This window comes from Macrosteles quadrilineatus, unplaced genomic scaffold (genome assembly GCF_028750875.1).
Source record: "Macrosteles quadrilineatus isolate MER2022 unplaced genomic scaffold, UCM_ALF_1.0 Scaffold_4__1_contigs__length_99947679, whole genome shotgun sequence".
Classification (NCBI taxonomy): Eukaryota; Metazoa; Arthropoda; class Insecta; order Hemiptera; family Cicadellidae; genus Macrosteles; species Macrosteles quadrilineatus.
In genome coordinates, this window is record NW_026542597.1 from 38267386 (window position 1) to 38280616 (window position 13231).

The 13231-nt window shown below is 37.2% G+C and overlaps 2 protein-coding genes across 3 annotated transcripts in view; one reads left to right on the plus strand and one right to left on the minus strand.

Annotated features, from left to right (window-relative positions):
* The window catches only part of LOC128992200 (glutamate [NMDA] receptor subunit 1), a 28593-nt gene extending 25744 nt beyond the window's left edge, over nucleotides 1-2849 (plus strand). Inside the window, exons 17-18 of the mRNA XM_054415666.1 lie at nucleotides 446-699; nucleotides 2590-2849. Of these exons, the coding sequence (XP_054271641.1) occupies nucleotides 446-699; nucleotides 2590-2781 (446 nt within the window). The 3' untranslated portion in view covers nucleotides 2782-2849. The remainder of the gene's footprint in view (nucleotides 1-445; nucleotides 700-2589) is intronic.
* An 847-nt stretch (nucleotides 2850-3696) lies between these two features.
* LOC128991385 (10 kDa heat shock protein, mitochondrial) overlaps nucleotides 3697-13231 on the minus strand; it is a 34225-nt gene continuing 24690 nt past the window's right edge. For both annotated transcript variants that reach the window (XM_054414191.1, XM_054414192.1), the window contains exons 2-3: nucleotides 9372-9539; nucleotides 3697-3997 (exon numbers count right to left, since the gene is read on the minus strand). In XM_054414191.1, the coding sequence (XP_054270166.1) occupies nucleotides 3857-3997; nucleotides 9372-9539 (309 nt within the window). In that variant the 3' untranslated portion in view covers nucleotides 3697-3856. The remainder of the gene's footprint in view (nucleotides 3998-9371; nucleotides 9540-13231) is intronic.

The window sequence follows — 13231 nt, forward strand, 5'->3', positions numbered from 1 at the left end:
TACATAATAGGGGTTCGCATGATCTCTTCCTATCCTGAACAACTATAAGTATATACATAATAGGGGTTCGCATGATCTCTTCCAATCCTGAATGACTATAAGTATATACATAATCGGAGTTCGCATGATCTCTTCCAATCCTGAATGACTATAAGTATATACATAATCGGGGTTCGCATGATCTCTTCCAATCCTGAATGACTATAAGTATATACATAATCGGGGTTCGCAGGATCTCTTCCTTTTCTGAATGACAACAGTTGAATCCCTCCAATCACCAAAGGCTGCATGTCATTATGCTCCAACATGTTGGTATGAAACCCACTTTAAGCTGTGGGTGTATCTCAAAGGAGGAGAACTATCTTCTTTCTTATTGCACCAGTCATTCTATTTTTACTTTTTGTTGGCTTATTTCACCTTGTGAACCAACTCTTCCTGTTCTTAGGTGGCTTCATGGAAAGTCTTGACAACAAGTGGATTCTACAGGGAAACCTGCAGCAATGTGAGCAGTACGAGAAAACGCCCAACACGTTGGGACTGAAGAACATGGCAGGGGTGTTTATACTGGTGGCGGCAGGGATTGTAGGGGGCATCGGTCTAATCATCATTGAGATGGTATACAAGAAGCATCAGATTCGCAAGCAGAAACGCATGGAACTAGCAAGACATGCGGCAGACAAGTGGCGTGGAGCTATTACGGTAGTTATCAGTACAAAATCACTAGAGTTGTATGTTGCAGTAAGGGAAAAAATGTTGGAGCTGGAAAAAATTTATTTTTTACTGTGGTTGTTAATCATTCATTGTAAATATTCTCCTTACCAGTCTTGGGAGACAAAGTTAATGATGAAGAGATAGGTAATCAACTAATAATTTTTAAACAGGTAGTCACCAATATACAATTAAGGGGGGGGGCTGATCCTGGATCTAACTATGAGGCTGAAACTCAGTAAATGAGTCATTTATTAAATTATTACCCTTTGCGAGAATTATCAGGTGGGTTACCTAGACGCCAGAACTCAATTACCAAAACCATATTTTTATCATCAATTACCGCACTGTCTCAAAGAATTGATAATTTGTATAATGAAGAGTGTATAAATGCACTAATAATTATCTTACTTCTTACTAATATTATAAATGTGAAAGTTTGTGTGTTTGTTTGAAGTTCAATCGCGCATAAACCACTGGACAGATTGGGCTGAAATTTGGCATGATGATAGCTCACATTCCCGATTAACATATAGGCATATTCTTATCTCAAAAATCCTTTCGGGCTCCGCCTCAGTGGCTCTGCAGTTCCCCGTATCAACCTTATGAGTATTCATATTTAAAGGGAATTAAAGAATTTAGTCAGCTGTTTCAACTAATGAAGTTGGTTCTATGATATACAAAAGCATTAAAAAGTTATAAGATTTACCACCAGGGTGCAGCACTAGTTTTTTTGGCATTTATTTAAACAGCTAATTTGAACTAAGCAGCAACAAAAAACTGTGATACGCAATGGGAACTGTCAAAGTAGGATTGTTTACAGTTATGTTTATGTTTTTAATGTCATGAATAATTTGTGATTTTTTGTGAATTTGTGATGATTTATTTTTCTTTATTGTTTAGGTGAGTTGGTAGAACATTATGGCTATAGTAGATGTGTAATACCATTAGTAGCCTATACCGTCAATTTAAAGAAGCAAATTTGATCAAACTTTTTCCTCCCCCATTGCAAACGCAAAGCTTGAGTATAACTGCAATAAGCATTTTAAACTTATGCCAACCCCATACGAAGGACGGGTACTCTGCTAGTATTTACCTAAAGACACATAATTAACTAATTTTAACACATAACTAATTAACATAATTAATTTATGATAAAATTATGTTCTTTTTCCATTGTTGCTTCTAAATCAGTAGATGATTAAACTAGGTGGCGTTTGCTGAGGCATCCACAAAATTGAGCGGAGTCATCAGTGTTCCATACTCATTCATTCAAAAGTCACCAGCTGATCTTATACCTTTGTTTATGTGTCAAATACTGCTTCTATAAGGATTATATTGAAACTGTGTTTCAACATACATGTTTCACAAACAGTATTGTTTGTGAGTCGGTGGCTCAGTCGGTAGCGTTGCGGACTTCGGGCCCAAGGCTGAAGTGTCGTGGGTTCGGATCCTGGTCACTGCCGCTAACTTTTATCAGTACAGTTCACCTTTGTACTGTACCGGCTCACCCCTTGCTTTGCTGGATACGTTCCACACACGGATCTGTAGTTACACATCTACCATAACGTTCTACCACTGCACCAAAACAATAGTAAATGATTAAACAATTATCGGCATTACAACTATAGTTATAATTTCCCATTAATAAACTTACAAGTTTTTTAATGGAACAAGTAAGGTTCAAATTTTTGTGAAATTTAAGCCCAGTCGGTTCAGTACTTTTTATGTGATTGGGTAACACACACACACACACTCACTCAGCATCTAACTCTTGTAATCTCACTCGGCTTTTCTCAACCTCGGGTTAGTAGCGTCCTCATCTTGATTGGTTATCTAATCAAGTTGAAATACATTTTGTCAAGATTACAACTGTTTCAGAAACGTAAAACACTCCGTGCCAGTATTGCAGCCCAACGCAGACTCAAAGCTAATGGTCTGAACGAGCCGAGCCTCTCAGTGGAAGCTTTGCCTCGCAGCGTGCTCGACCTACCAAGCCCAGTACGTGCCTGGCCCGGCTCAGGTGACATGCGACAACGCACGGCTCCTGAAGCCCCACACATCATTGTGTAAACAAGCAATACCTACTGCTACAGTATTAGTTGTTACGTTGCTAGAGATAATTTTAATAAATATTTATTGCTGTTTATTGGTATGCTTCTTTCTTAATACTTTTGTTCTACTCCCTCTGAAAAAAATCCTGTGGAGGGGTGATTTGTTTCCCCCACCCCTTCTGTCATTTTAGGTTATGTGGCCTAGATCTGGTTTGTTAAGAGAGGGTTTACTGTAATAATGTAGAGCAGTTTTTGTGAGCTGTCTGCCTTGAACTCTTGATAGATGAGATAGTTGTGAATCAATTCTTTCATCATGTGTTCCTCAGGGGCCTGAAAGAGTGAAATGCTATTGGGGGTTAAACCATTTGTTTAGAGTTCAAAAAGTATTATATTATTATAATAAATTATAATCTAAATTAGTTGGGCTGTGTTTGTTGAAAAAATCTAACTTTTCCGTTATTTTATGGAAAATCACTTAAGTTGCAATAGCTTTTGAACCATAATTTTTACACCATTGGGAGTTGTACCATTTTGTTTAGAAAAGAAAATCTTTCGAGTCATTATTGTCAAAATCCTTATTTTACGGAAAATTTGTTATTAAAAATTTCATTATTACTGGTATTGACTACGGTACTGAAACATTTTCCTCGTCCAATACATGCTTTAAAATCATGGATGCAGGACTGACAAAAATCTCCTCTTTTTAAGTTAACGTTAAAAATTGTATAAAACAAATCTTTTAAAACATCCATAAAAAAGCAGGAAGTGCATCCCAACCCATGACCTTGGATAAACTCTAACTTTATCTGTTGCATTCAACTTTCTTACAACTACTACCGAGGTCACTTATCTCAGATAACACTTCCTATCACAATTAATGAGATAACTTTAAAACAATTAATCCCAAGAGTAGCAAACAGGATTATTAAAACACTTTTGCTTTTAACACTTTTATTTTCATATACAAAAAAATCTATCTAAATGGATTGTAACTGAAACAATAAAGGGCAGCCACACTATTCACAGAAATGCATTCATTCAGTTCGGCTAGCTTACAAATAGTCAACAACAACATCTACAAATTACAGTAATGTTCATTCTAGTTTTGCCAGGATGTCGGATTCCCTGAATAAGTGGTATTCTTGAGACTCCTCAAGTTCGACCTTCGTGCCTCCGTATTCCGGCAACAGGACGCGGTCACCCACCTTAATTGTCGGAGGAACGATATCTCCTTTCTGTAACAACACTCATGTATGACAAACATTTTGTGTACACAATTTTACGTGATTTACTGAAGTAAGAGACTGAAATGGTACGAGTTTCATAAGAGACCAACATTTCAGTTTGCGTTTTATAAATATTTTAAAAGCCTAAGCACGATTTATGTTAGCATATTATATTCCTTTTACGTTTCTGCCATATTTTTTTATGGCCATTAGGGACAGGGAACAAGGAGTTTACAATTGCTTATTAATTTACCACTTAAGCGGTAGTTTATGAAATGTGACTATAACAACTAAATATATCCATCAACATTTAAACAACCTTAAGAACTCGAAAAATGTACAAATCCTTCGACCCTCTTCCCAGGTTTTTACCTTTTTTATTTTGAGATTTATTAAATAAAATATCCAGGGGCAGTCAAGTAAGTTATCTAGATAGCCTAGTTTTAATACAGAAAACAAAGTAACAAAAACTATTGGGATTTTACTATTTACGTACATATTTATTTTAAACGTATTCTTAACAAAAGGAACACCGCTTGTACATACTGAACTGCAGTCTGGAAGTTATTCTTTGACTGATCAGTAAATGTGTTGTATACAACTGTTCTTTGTGTTAAAATGTTTGTTGTTACGAATATTAACAATCTTCATGTGACATAAACAATACATCGTTGTGCTGCCTAATGATAACTTTATGGAGTCTTTTTAGTCAAAAACCATCCTAGTTGCTTCTGCCATTGTATAGATCGTCTAATATCTGTAATTAAAACTTTTAAAATCATATTCTTTGGTTAAATTTTACACATTTATTATCCTTATTAGGGTAGTCCATGTACAGTACAGTATAGTGCCTAAACCTAAAAACGTTGTTTAACTAGTCCTTCAGATAGGTACCAGACTAATCTCAAATGACATTTACAACAATTTTGATCAACACAAATTAAATATAATTGGATGTACGGTATTAATCTGTGACATTAAATTTCAATTGCATAGATGGCAAAATTTACTGTTGCAGAGTTTATTTTAATACAAGTGACAGACCTAAAGAAAATGCTCAGGCTATTAAAATTAGGTCTAGTATTTAATATGAAGCATAGAGGAAACACTTTGACGCTAAGGTAAATTGAACCAGACACTTTATGGATAGCTTTGGCGACACACAGTACCGGTACCGGTATATGGTACTATTATGGGGATTTAACATATGAGACAATGTTTGTTTTCTAGCATAAGGCCAAGGGTTTTCTGGCTGATTGAAATTTATTTTGGAATAGTAACCTTTTAAATGCTAACAGAAGTTTAATGTGCAGACTGCCACTGCCCCAGTTCAAGACTAAAATCAATTGAAGTTCTTTAGACAGTTTTATTTACTTAGTGTGGTCTAATTGTAAAACACTCTTGAGATTGGATAAAGAAACTATTAACATTAACTTACAATTTGATATACAAGTGGGGATGGTAAAAATAAGTGAAAAAAGTTGGAACAAATTTAACCCTTTTAGTGCTACAGCGTCGCTGCCAGCGACGATGTATTTTTACACTAAAGTGCGAGCGTCGCTCACAGCGACTATTCGTATTTCGTATAGTACGCATTGTTGCCATGGATGCATTGGCTGGTTAATGCGTCAGTATGTTCCAAAAGCTTCAAATTATCGATCGCCGGTTCATTTCGCTCTTTTACTGTCGCTAGCGGTCAGCTGTTTACATTTCAATTCTTTGTTTCTTTGTGCGCAGTGACGCTTTGACTGACGACGGATAACATATCGTTTTGCGCTGTTTGTTTGTTTTGAAACAAAGTTATTTACTTTTTTGTGTATAAAGTTTTGTTTTCTAGTTTGTGCTCTTTTTTTAGATTCGTATAGATATTGTGTAGTTTTGCGAGTTAGGCCTATTTATAAAACGAGTTGTTGTAATGTGGATCATTGGTGAACTTTTTCGAAACAATGGATCGTGATAACTTTGCCGGGGACGAGGAAAGGCTTCGTGCCTTGATCAGTGATATCTCTTCAAATGACACTGGGACACTAACAATTGACCAGTCTTTTAGTGACCAATTGACACAGAATATTTCCGATTTTGAAGAGGAGGATGACGACGTACCTACGACAGATGATGAATCGGATTCGCCAAGTGAAGCTGACGATACTGACGAAGACATGGATTACATACCATCTTCTGAGGACGACAGTGCAGACGAATCGATCGACAGTGGGCCTACACAAGAATTTGTGTCGTCGACGCCCAAAAAGAGAAAACCATCCAGGTTAGAGCAAATCATTTCCAAACGTAGACGAAATCCTCACCATTCTCCTCCTATAAGTCCGATTAGGAATGTCCAATCCACTTTTGAGGAGGAGATGGTCGATGAACCTGACGAAATATTGAACCCGACCGCATATCCAGACCCTATTGCCACGGTAGGCCTAGATGAACCTAACCTAATTGTGAACCCGCCCATACAGCCAGACCCTATTGCCATGGTAGGCCTAGATGAACCTAACCTAATTGTGAACCCGCCCATACAGCCAGACCCTATTGCCATGGTAGGCCTAGATGAACCTAACCAAATAGTGAACCCGCCCATACAGCTAGACCCTATTGCACATGAAAACCCAATTACAGGTAATGCACCGGATGGAGACATTTGGGAAGAAATTGGACCTGATGTTGATTTCCCACTTCGTCCAGTAACATACCATGAACTTCCAGGACCAAAGCATATGCCACCACCAGATTCCCCCCCAGTTTCATATTTCAATTTGTTTTTCACAACTTTGCTTCTAAACAGCATAGTTAGAGAAACAAATAAATATGCATCACAATGTTTGGAGCGTTCTGAGTTCAGTGATAACTCTAGAACCAAGAAGTGGTTACCGACTTGCGTTCCAGAGATCAAAGGTTTTATTGCTTGCATTTTCAATATGGGCATAATTAGAAAGCCAACAATATACTCCTACTGGTCCACTATCCCCGGAATGGCTACACCGTGGTTTCCACAAATGTTTACAAGAGATAGGTTTCAACTGTTGTTACGGTTTTTCCATCTGGTGAACAATGATGTCATTGCCCGAAGAAGACCTGATCCATGTGCAAAGTTCCAGCCTCTTGTAGACCACGCAAACGTCTTATTTCGCCACTATTATACTCCACATGAGCAGCTTTCGGTTGACGAGTCTCTCATCGGAACTAAGTCACATACAGTATTACAACAGTACTTACCTAAAAAACAACATCACAGATGGGGAGTGAAGGTGTGGATGTTGTGTGACTCCGTAACAAATTATGTGTTGGGTTTTTTTGTATATAAAGGTGCACGTGTCCCATCTGAAGAAAAACAGGAGCAAAAGGAATTCGGCCAAGGATTTGTTGTAGTAAAAAAACTTCTCACCTTAGGTAATTACCTAAATAAAGGGTTTCATGTCTTTACAGATAACTTTTTTGCTTCCATCCCCCTTGCATCTCGATTGTATGAGCTTGGAACATACTACACCGCAACCATTCGATCCAATCGTAAGGGCCTACCTGACGCAGTAAAATCAAAATTTGGTGTCGGTGTTACGAGATTTTTCAAAAAAGGGTTTCTTCTTTTGTGTGGGTTTAGAGATAAAAAAACTCAAAAAAAACAGGTATTGTTGATTTCCACTGCATCTCAGGCAACAACCAGTGAAGTCAGGCTTAGAGTTAGGAGGCAGGTAGGGGAAGAAGTTGTCAACAAGCCAGATGTCATTTTGGAATACAATAAATATATGGGGGGAATAGATATCTCTGACATGATGGTGTATGCATATATGGATGAGCGTAGGACTGTTAAAGTTTGGAAGAAAGTAGTTTTTAGTCTATTCTCGCGCATGATTTTGAACGCATATATATTATACAAGGAAAATGTCAAACAGAACAACGTAAAGCCTATGACCCGTATCAAATTCATGCAGTCATTGGTACACGACCTTGGTAAGGAATGGATCCTTACCAAACAACAAACCCTACCTGCTCAACCACAACCTCAAGGTGGACCTGCTAACCTTTTTGGGGTGAAAAAGTTACCAGGAAGAAAATTGCGGATCTGCAAGGTATGCAGCACTGAGAATAGCAAACACCGATCAGCATTTGTGTGTGTGCGCTGTGACAAAGGACTACATCCTGAGTGCATCCAGCACCATAGGTGTTGATAAACATAAAAGACTAATGAACTAAGTGAAGACTTGTAAATATGTAAATACATTTTTAGTTGCATAGGATAAGACAACTTTTAGACATGGATAATTTGACCGTCCGTTACCATGGAAACTGAAATGACCTGGCCTACTCAAAATGGTAAGATTTTTTCTTCTAATATTTAGTTGTTTTTTTTAGTTTATTAGCCTGTCTTTGCTAAGTTGTCAATCACAATACCCCCCTTAGCAATGAATTATATCTGTATTTGTACCAATATGTAATTATGTAAATATGCGCCAATTACCACTTTGTGTGTTTTATTTATAAAAAAAAAGTTTAGACACATAGGGTGACAATTTTTTCACCAAAATATTCATGAAATAATGCTTTTTGTAATAAGAGCAAAATAAAAATATTGGTACATTATCTAACTAGTTTTATTTCATGTAAAACTTAGAAAATAAAATGTCGGTAAATCAAATTTATCATTTCATCATAGATCTTTTCATGGCAATACACCTATATCACTAACAAAATTACTAAAATCCTTTACCACATTTAGTTATGTGATAAATAAAGTCACATTATTCAACTATATTGACAAATGGGGTAGTTATAAAACATTTTGATGGTGCTTCGGGTTTTCCGTAAAATGTCATGACATTTGTTTTATGTTCTAAAAAACATTGTATGATGTGTAAATGCATAATTTTTTTATCAAAATGATCACAAAAGTATTCTTTTTACAGTGATAAAACATATAACCATTTAAAAAAAAATCCAACAGAACTTATTTCATATCAAACTTTTTTTTTTTTTTTTTTGTAAAATGAGATTTTATTATTTTGTAAAATAAATTTTTTTGGTGAACCTAAAATGTAACAGATGAAGCAATATTGTTTAGTGCATTCATTTTTGTAAAAAACAAAAAAAAAACTGTTAAAAAATATATATAAATAAGGGAGATAAGAGTTTTTTTCTAAAAGCTTGCTTATTTGGTCAAAATCCTCTAGCACTTTTCATCATGTCACTGTCAGCGACGCTGTAGCACTAAAAGGGTTAAGTTAGATGAGTTATTTTTAATGAGAGAGGAATCCTAAAAGAGAGGAAAAAACAACAAAATTCAAAAACTAACCTAGAAATTCTGCATGACAAAATGTTTCATGGGCAATTTTCAACTCATTCATGTATTTTAACTTAACGATAAAAATACTGTGTAACTTACTTGATTCCTAGCTCCAGGTCCTACGGCGATAACAGTCCCGTGGAGAACCTTGCCGACAGCTTTATCGGGCAAGACGATTCCTCCCTTTGTCTTAGTGATTGCTTCTGCCCTTTGGATCAACACTCGGTCAAAGAGGGGAATCAGTTTCTTCGCAATTCCAGCCAAAGACTAAAACACAATAGTTAAAAACTTACAGTACCTAAATATAATGCCTTGATTTAGAAATAATTTACAGAGTAGATTGGCTGTGAATTGTTGTTCCCAAGAAATAAGAGCACTGAAGTGAACCACTCACATCATCTGTTCAAAGTGGACCATTCTGGCCTTGGTCGTAATACTAGTAAAAATTCATGTGGTAGAAGAATTTACAATGATTCTGACTGAGGAGCAAAAATTAGGACATCACAAGCACGAAAATTGTTGCAGGAAGCGAATAAATCATTTACAGAAGTATGAAACATAGAAATGATAAATAGGTGAACCAAAACTTGTGTGACCAAATTAATTCTTAAACGAAGATTAATTAAGTTAGCAGCACTCAGACTAAAGCTAGTGAAGCCGACGGGCAAACAAATCGTTACTTGCAAGACAAAGTGGCGTACATAGGAATATCACAAGTTACTTAAGCGCCCTTTTGTCTTGCAAGCATCGTTTGACTACAGTTGAATACATTGTGGGAGTTGAATATTATGCTAACAATTAATTATATACTAAGCATAATTAACAATTGAGATGGAGACGCCACCTAGGTCACATATTTTAACCCAAATGTGAGTGAAGAAAGTTTTGAGATGATCATCGATATATAACTTCTACTGGATCGCCAGCCCAAGCCGAAATCCGTGGTTGCGTTCTGAAATGCATTCGTTCTGCACTTGAAGGCGTCCGGTGAAGGCAAGAAACCTAGGCACGGTACTTGCATTTTACAGCGCACTTTACACTGTTACAAAAGAGTACATACCCTTAATGTATTAATTTTAACTATTGATTCACGACAAATGTTCATTTGGTGATTTATACTCACTCATCAAATCAAATATAAAGTTGAACTAGTAGAATCTGTATATTTATTATTAAAGCCCCACTTGCAATTAAACAATGAAATTAATGAATCCAAATTAAATTAAAGAGAACCTCAGACAAAACTGTATGTTTGAGAGTACGGAGCACGAAAATCCCTACAAATATCTTGTTTGAAACGTGATCGATATGCTTGTGAAATTTGAGGTTCTCGTCAAGAATTAAACCAAGGAACTTTACATCTGGGGAGGGGCAAATAGCGGTATCTTCAAGAGTGGTATCTCAATGTCAGTGGGTGTGCGAAGCCACAGAAAACATATTACTATAACCCAGAATGCCAACCGCGTGGTAAAAAGCATTAAGTGTTTTGAGAGAGCTTTGCCTGTCAATCGTAGGCAGTGCCACCAGCGTTGCCATGCATTTAGCATAGCAATGCTGGTGGCGCTGCCTACGATTGACAGGCAAAGCTCTCTCAAAACACTTAATGCTTTTTACCACGCGGTTGGCATTCTGGGTTATAGTAGTATGTTTTCTGTGGCGAAGCTGAGAAATGCTAAATTGAAGGAGTATGGTTTTGTTGACATTAGTTGATTATCCTCACACCACTGAAGCAGGCTGTTGCTTCAAGAAATGAGGTCTGTTCTAAGGCCTGCATACTAGGATTTGAAATGGTGATAGAAGTGTCATCGGCAAATAGGCATAGGTTTGCTAGATTCAAGTTGGATGGAACATTAATTATTAAGATGAGGAAGACAAGAGAATCGGACCCAAAAAGGAGACCTGGGGCACACCTCTGCTGACTACGGCTCCTGAAGAGGAATGGTTCTGCAAGTAGCTTTTTTTATTAACAGCTGATATCGTAACTGTCATATGTCATTCAGGTACAAAGAAGACCAGGCATGGGCAACTCTTCTAATATACCCAGATCATTCATTTTGCTCAATAGTATTGTCATGGTTCACGAGGTCAAATGCTTTACTAAAATCAAAGAACATCCCTGACACTTGCTGACGTGAATGTAGGATTTGTGTAGTGATGTCCCGCTTTACGACGAGAGTCGTCGTCGTTTGCTACAACATTCACAGATAGCAGCACGTACTTGGAACGTAGCCAGTTCCATCGTATTGGCAATTGGAGGGAGAAAGACGGGTTAACAAGTAGATTTTTAAGCTTGCTAGACGGGGATTTTACTACCAACCTACATCACAACAAAGAGCAAGTCACACTTAAGATGCTAACGTGTTATAAAGATCTGCCTTCAACCGACGCTAGAGAGCAAAAACAAAGATATAAGTTACGAAGGGCATTGTTGAGCGTACCGATCGGTTACGGCTGCACCCTAACACCGCTCGTATACGCCGCAGTGAATGTCTTAACTTATTCATTATGAGCCTAGTAGGCTAATAGGTTAAGTTTAGAGTGGGATTTTCTAAACCCAGTAAAACAGAGTTTTGTTTTGAGCCTCGGCCTACATGGAAACACGGTTACAAAATTCCAAGCAACTTAAGTTATAGGCCTAACTTAAGCCCTACTAAAACTTAGTCCTAAGTAAATCTGTCTTAGGAACAGGTAAATTATCTTAGTTCTTGGCCTAATCAAACGAGAATAAGTTACCGAAGTTAACTTAAAGCATGAAACGTTTAAGATTGCGACCATAAAGGTTTTGAACCAGGTTTCAAACTAACAATAAAATTTTAAAATATGCTATGAAAATCATTCAAAATTACTTTGGTGGAATTGTGGATTACCGGCTTCAGCACACTATTCGTTCAACCATGTTAAACTCAATGTAAGATTCTTACTGGAAGTGGAAGGCAATTGATTTTAACTAACAAATTAAAGTGTATAAGAGTGCAGTGGGCCTAATTAAATGTTATGCACGGAATAAAGTTGTGAAGGTTACCTTAAAATTCTTTCATAAAAATCTGTACTTCACGAGAAAGAGAATTAATTTCAACAATCCTTCTTGAGGTTACAGACAGGCAGACTCACGCACGGCGGCACGACACAAGAATCGCTTGCTGCTTGCAAGGAAAGAGAAAGAGCATGTTTGGATTCAGCATGAAAAAAAACTGTAGAAGTTACTTAACACATCAAAAAATTACACGATATAGGTAGCCTATCACGTTGTAGACACATTAATTAATTACCAATAAAACAATCAGCCTAGCCTAGTATGGTTTATTTAAGTTTGTAGGCCTAATAGTCTACGCTTTTTTGCTGTCTTCTTATGAGTTAAGTTAAAGTACGGGTAGCCTAAACTAACCTAGGCTACCTATACTTAAAAATGGTGTTTTCTGTCAATAAATAAACTTAGTTGAATTAAGTGTTCCAGAAATAAAGGTACAATATAGGGCCTAAAATAGATTAGCAGATACGGTAAAGTCCACGCCTACGCTAGGCCTTTAAGCAGTGGCGGCTCCCGCGGTGCGGGGGGGGGGGCCGCGAGCTAGGGGGGCCTGTGAGCCTTGACCGGGAATTTCGGTAAATTTTACCGGCACACGGGCCCGTGATAGTGTGACACACTCAGCCATACGGGTCCCCTATCATAACAATATTTAGGATGAGAATTAAAATATGTTTTTTATGATGAAAATTTGTTCAAACCTATAGTTCAAGTAGTTTACAACAGCTAAACTTTATTTACCAACCTAAGTAAAAGAATTGTTACCAACCTAAGTAAAAGAACTGTCATCAGTCATGCGGGTTGCATTAACTGTCCTCGTGGATTGTGTGAAGGCGCAGTCAAAATTGGTTGCATAATAATAGGGCCGTACCTATTTATAACCAATGTGGCCTCTGGCCTAGGAAGATAAAAAAATTAAATGTTAATCCTCCTA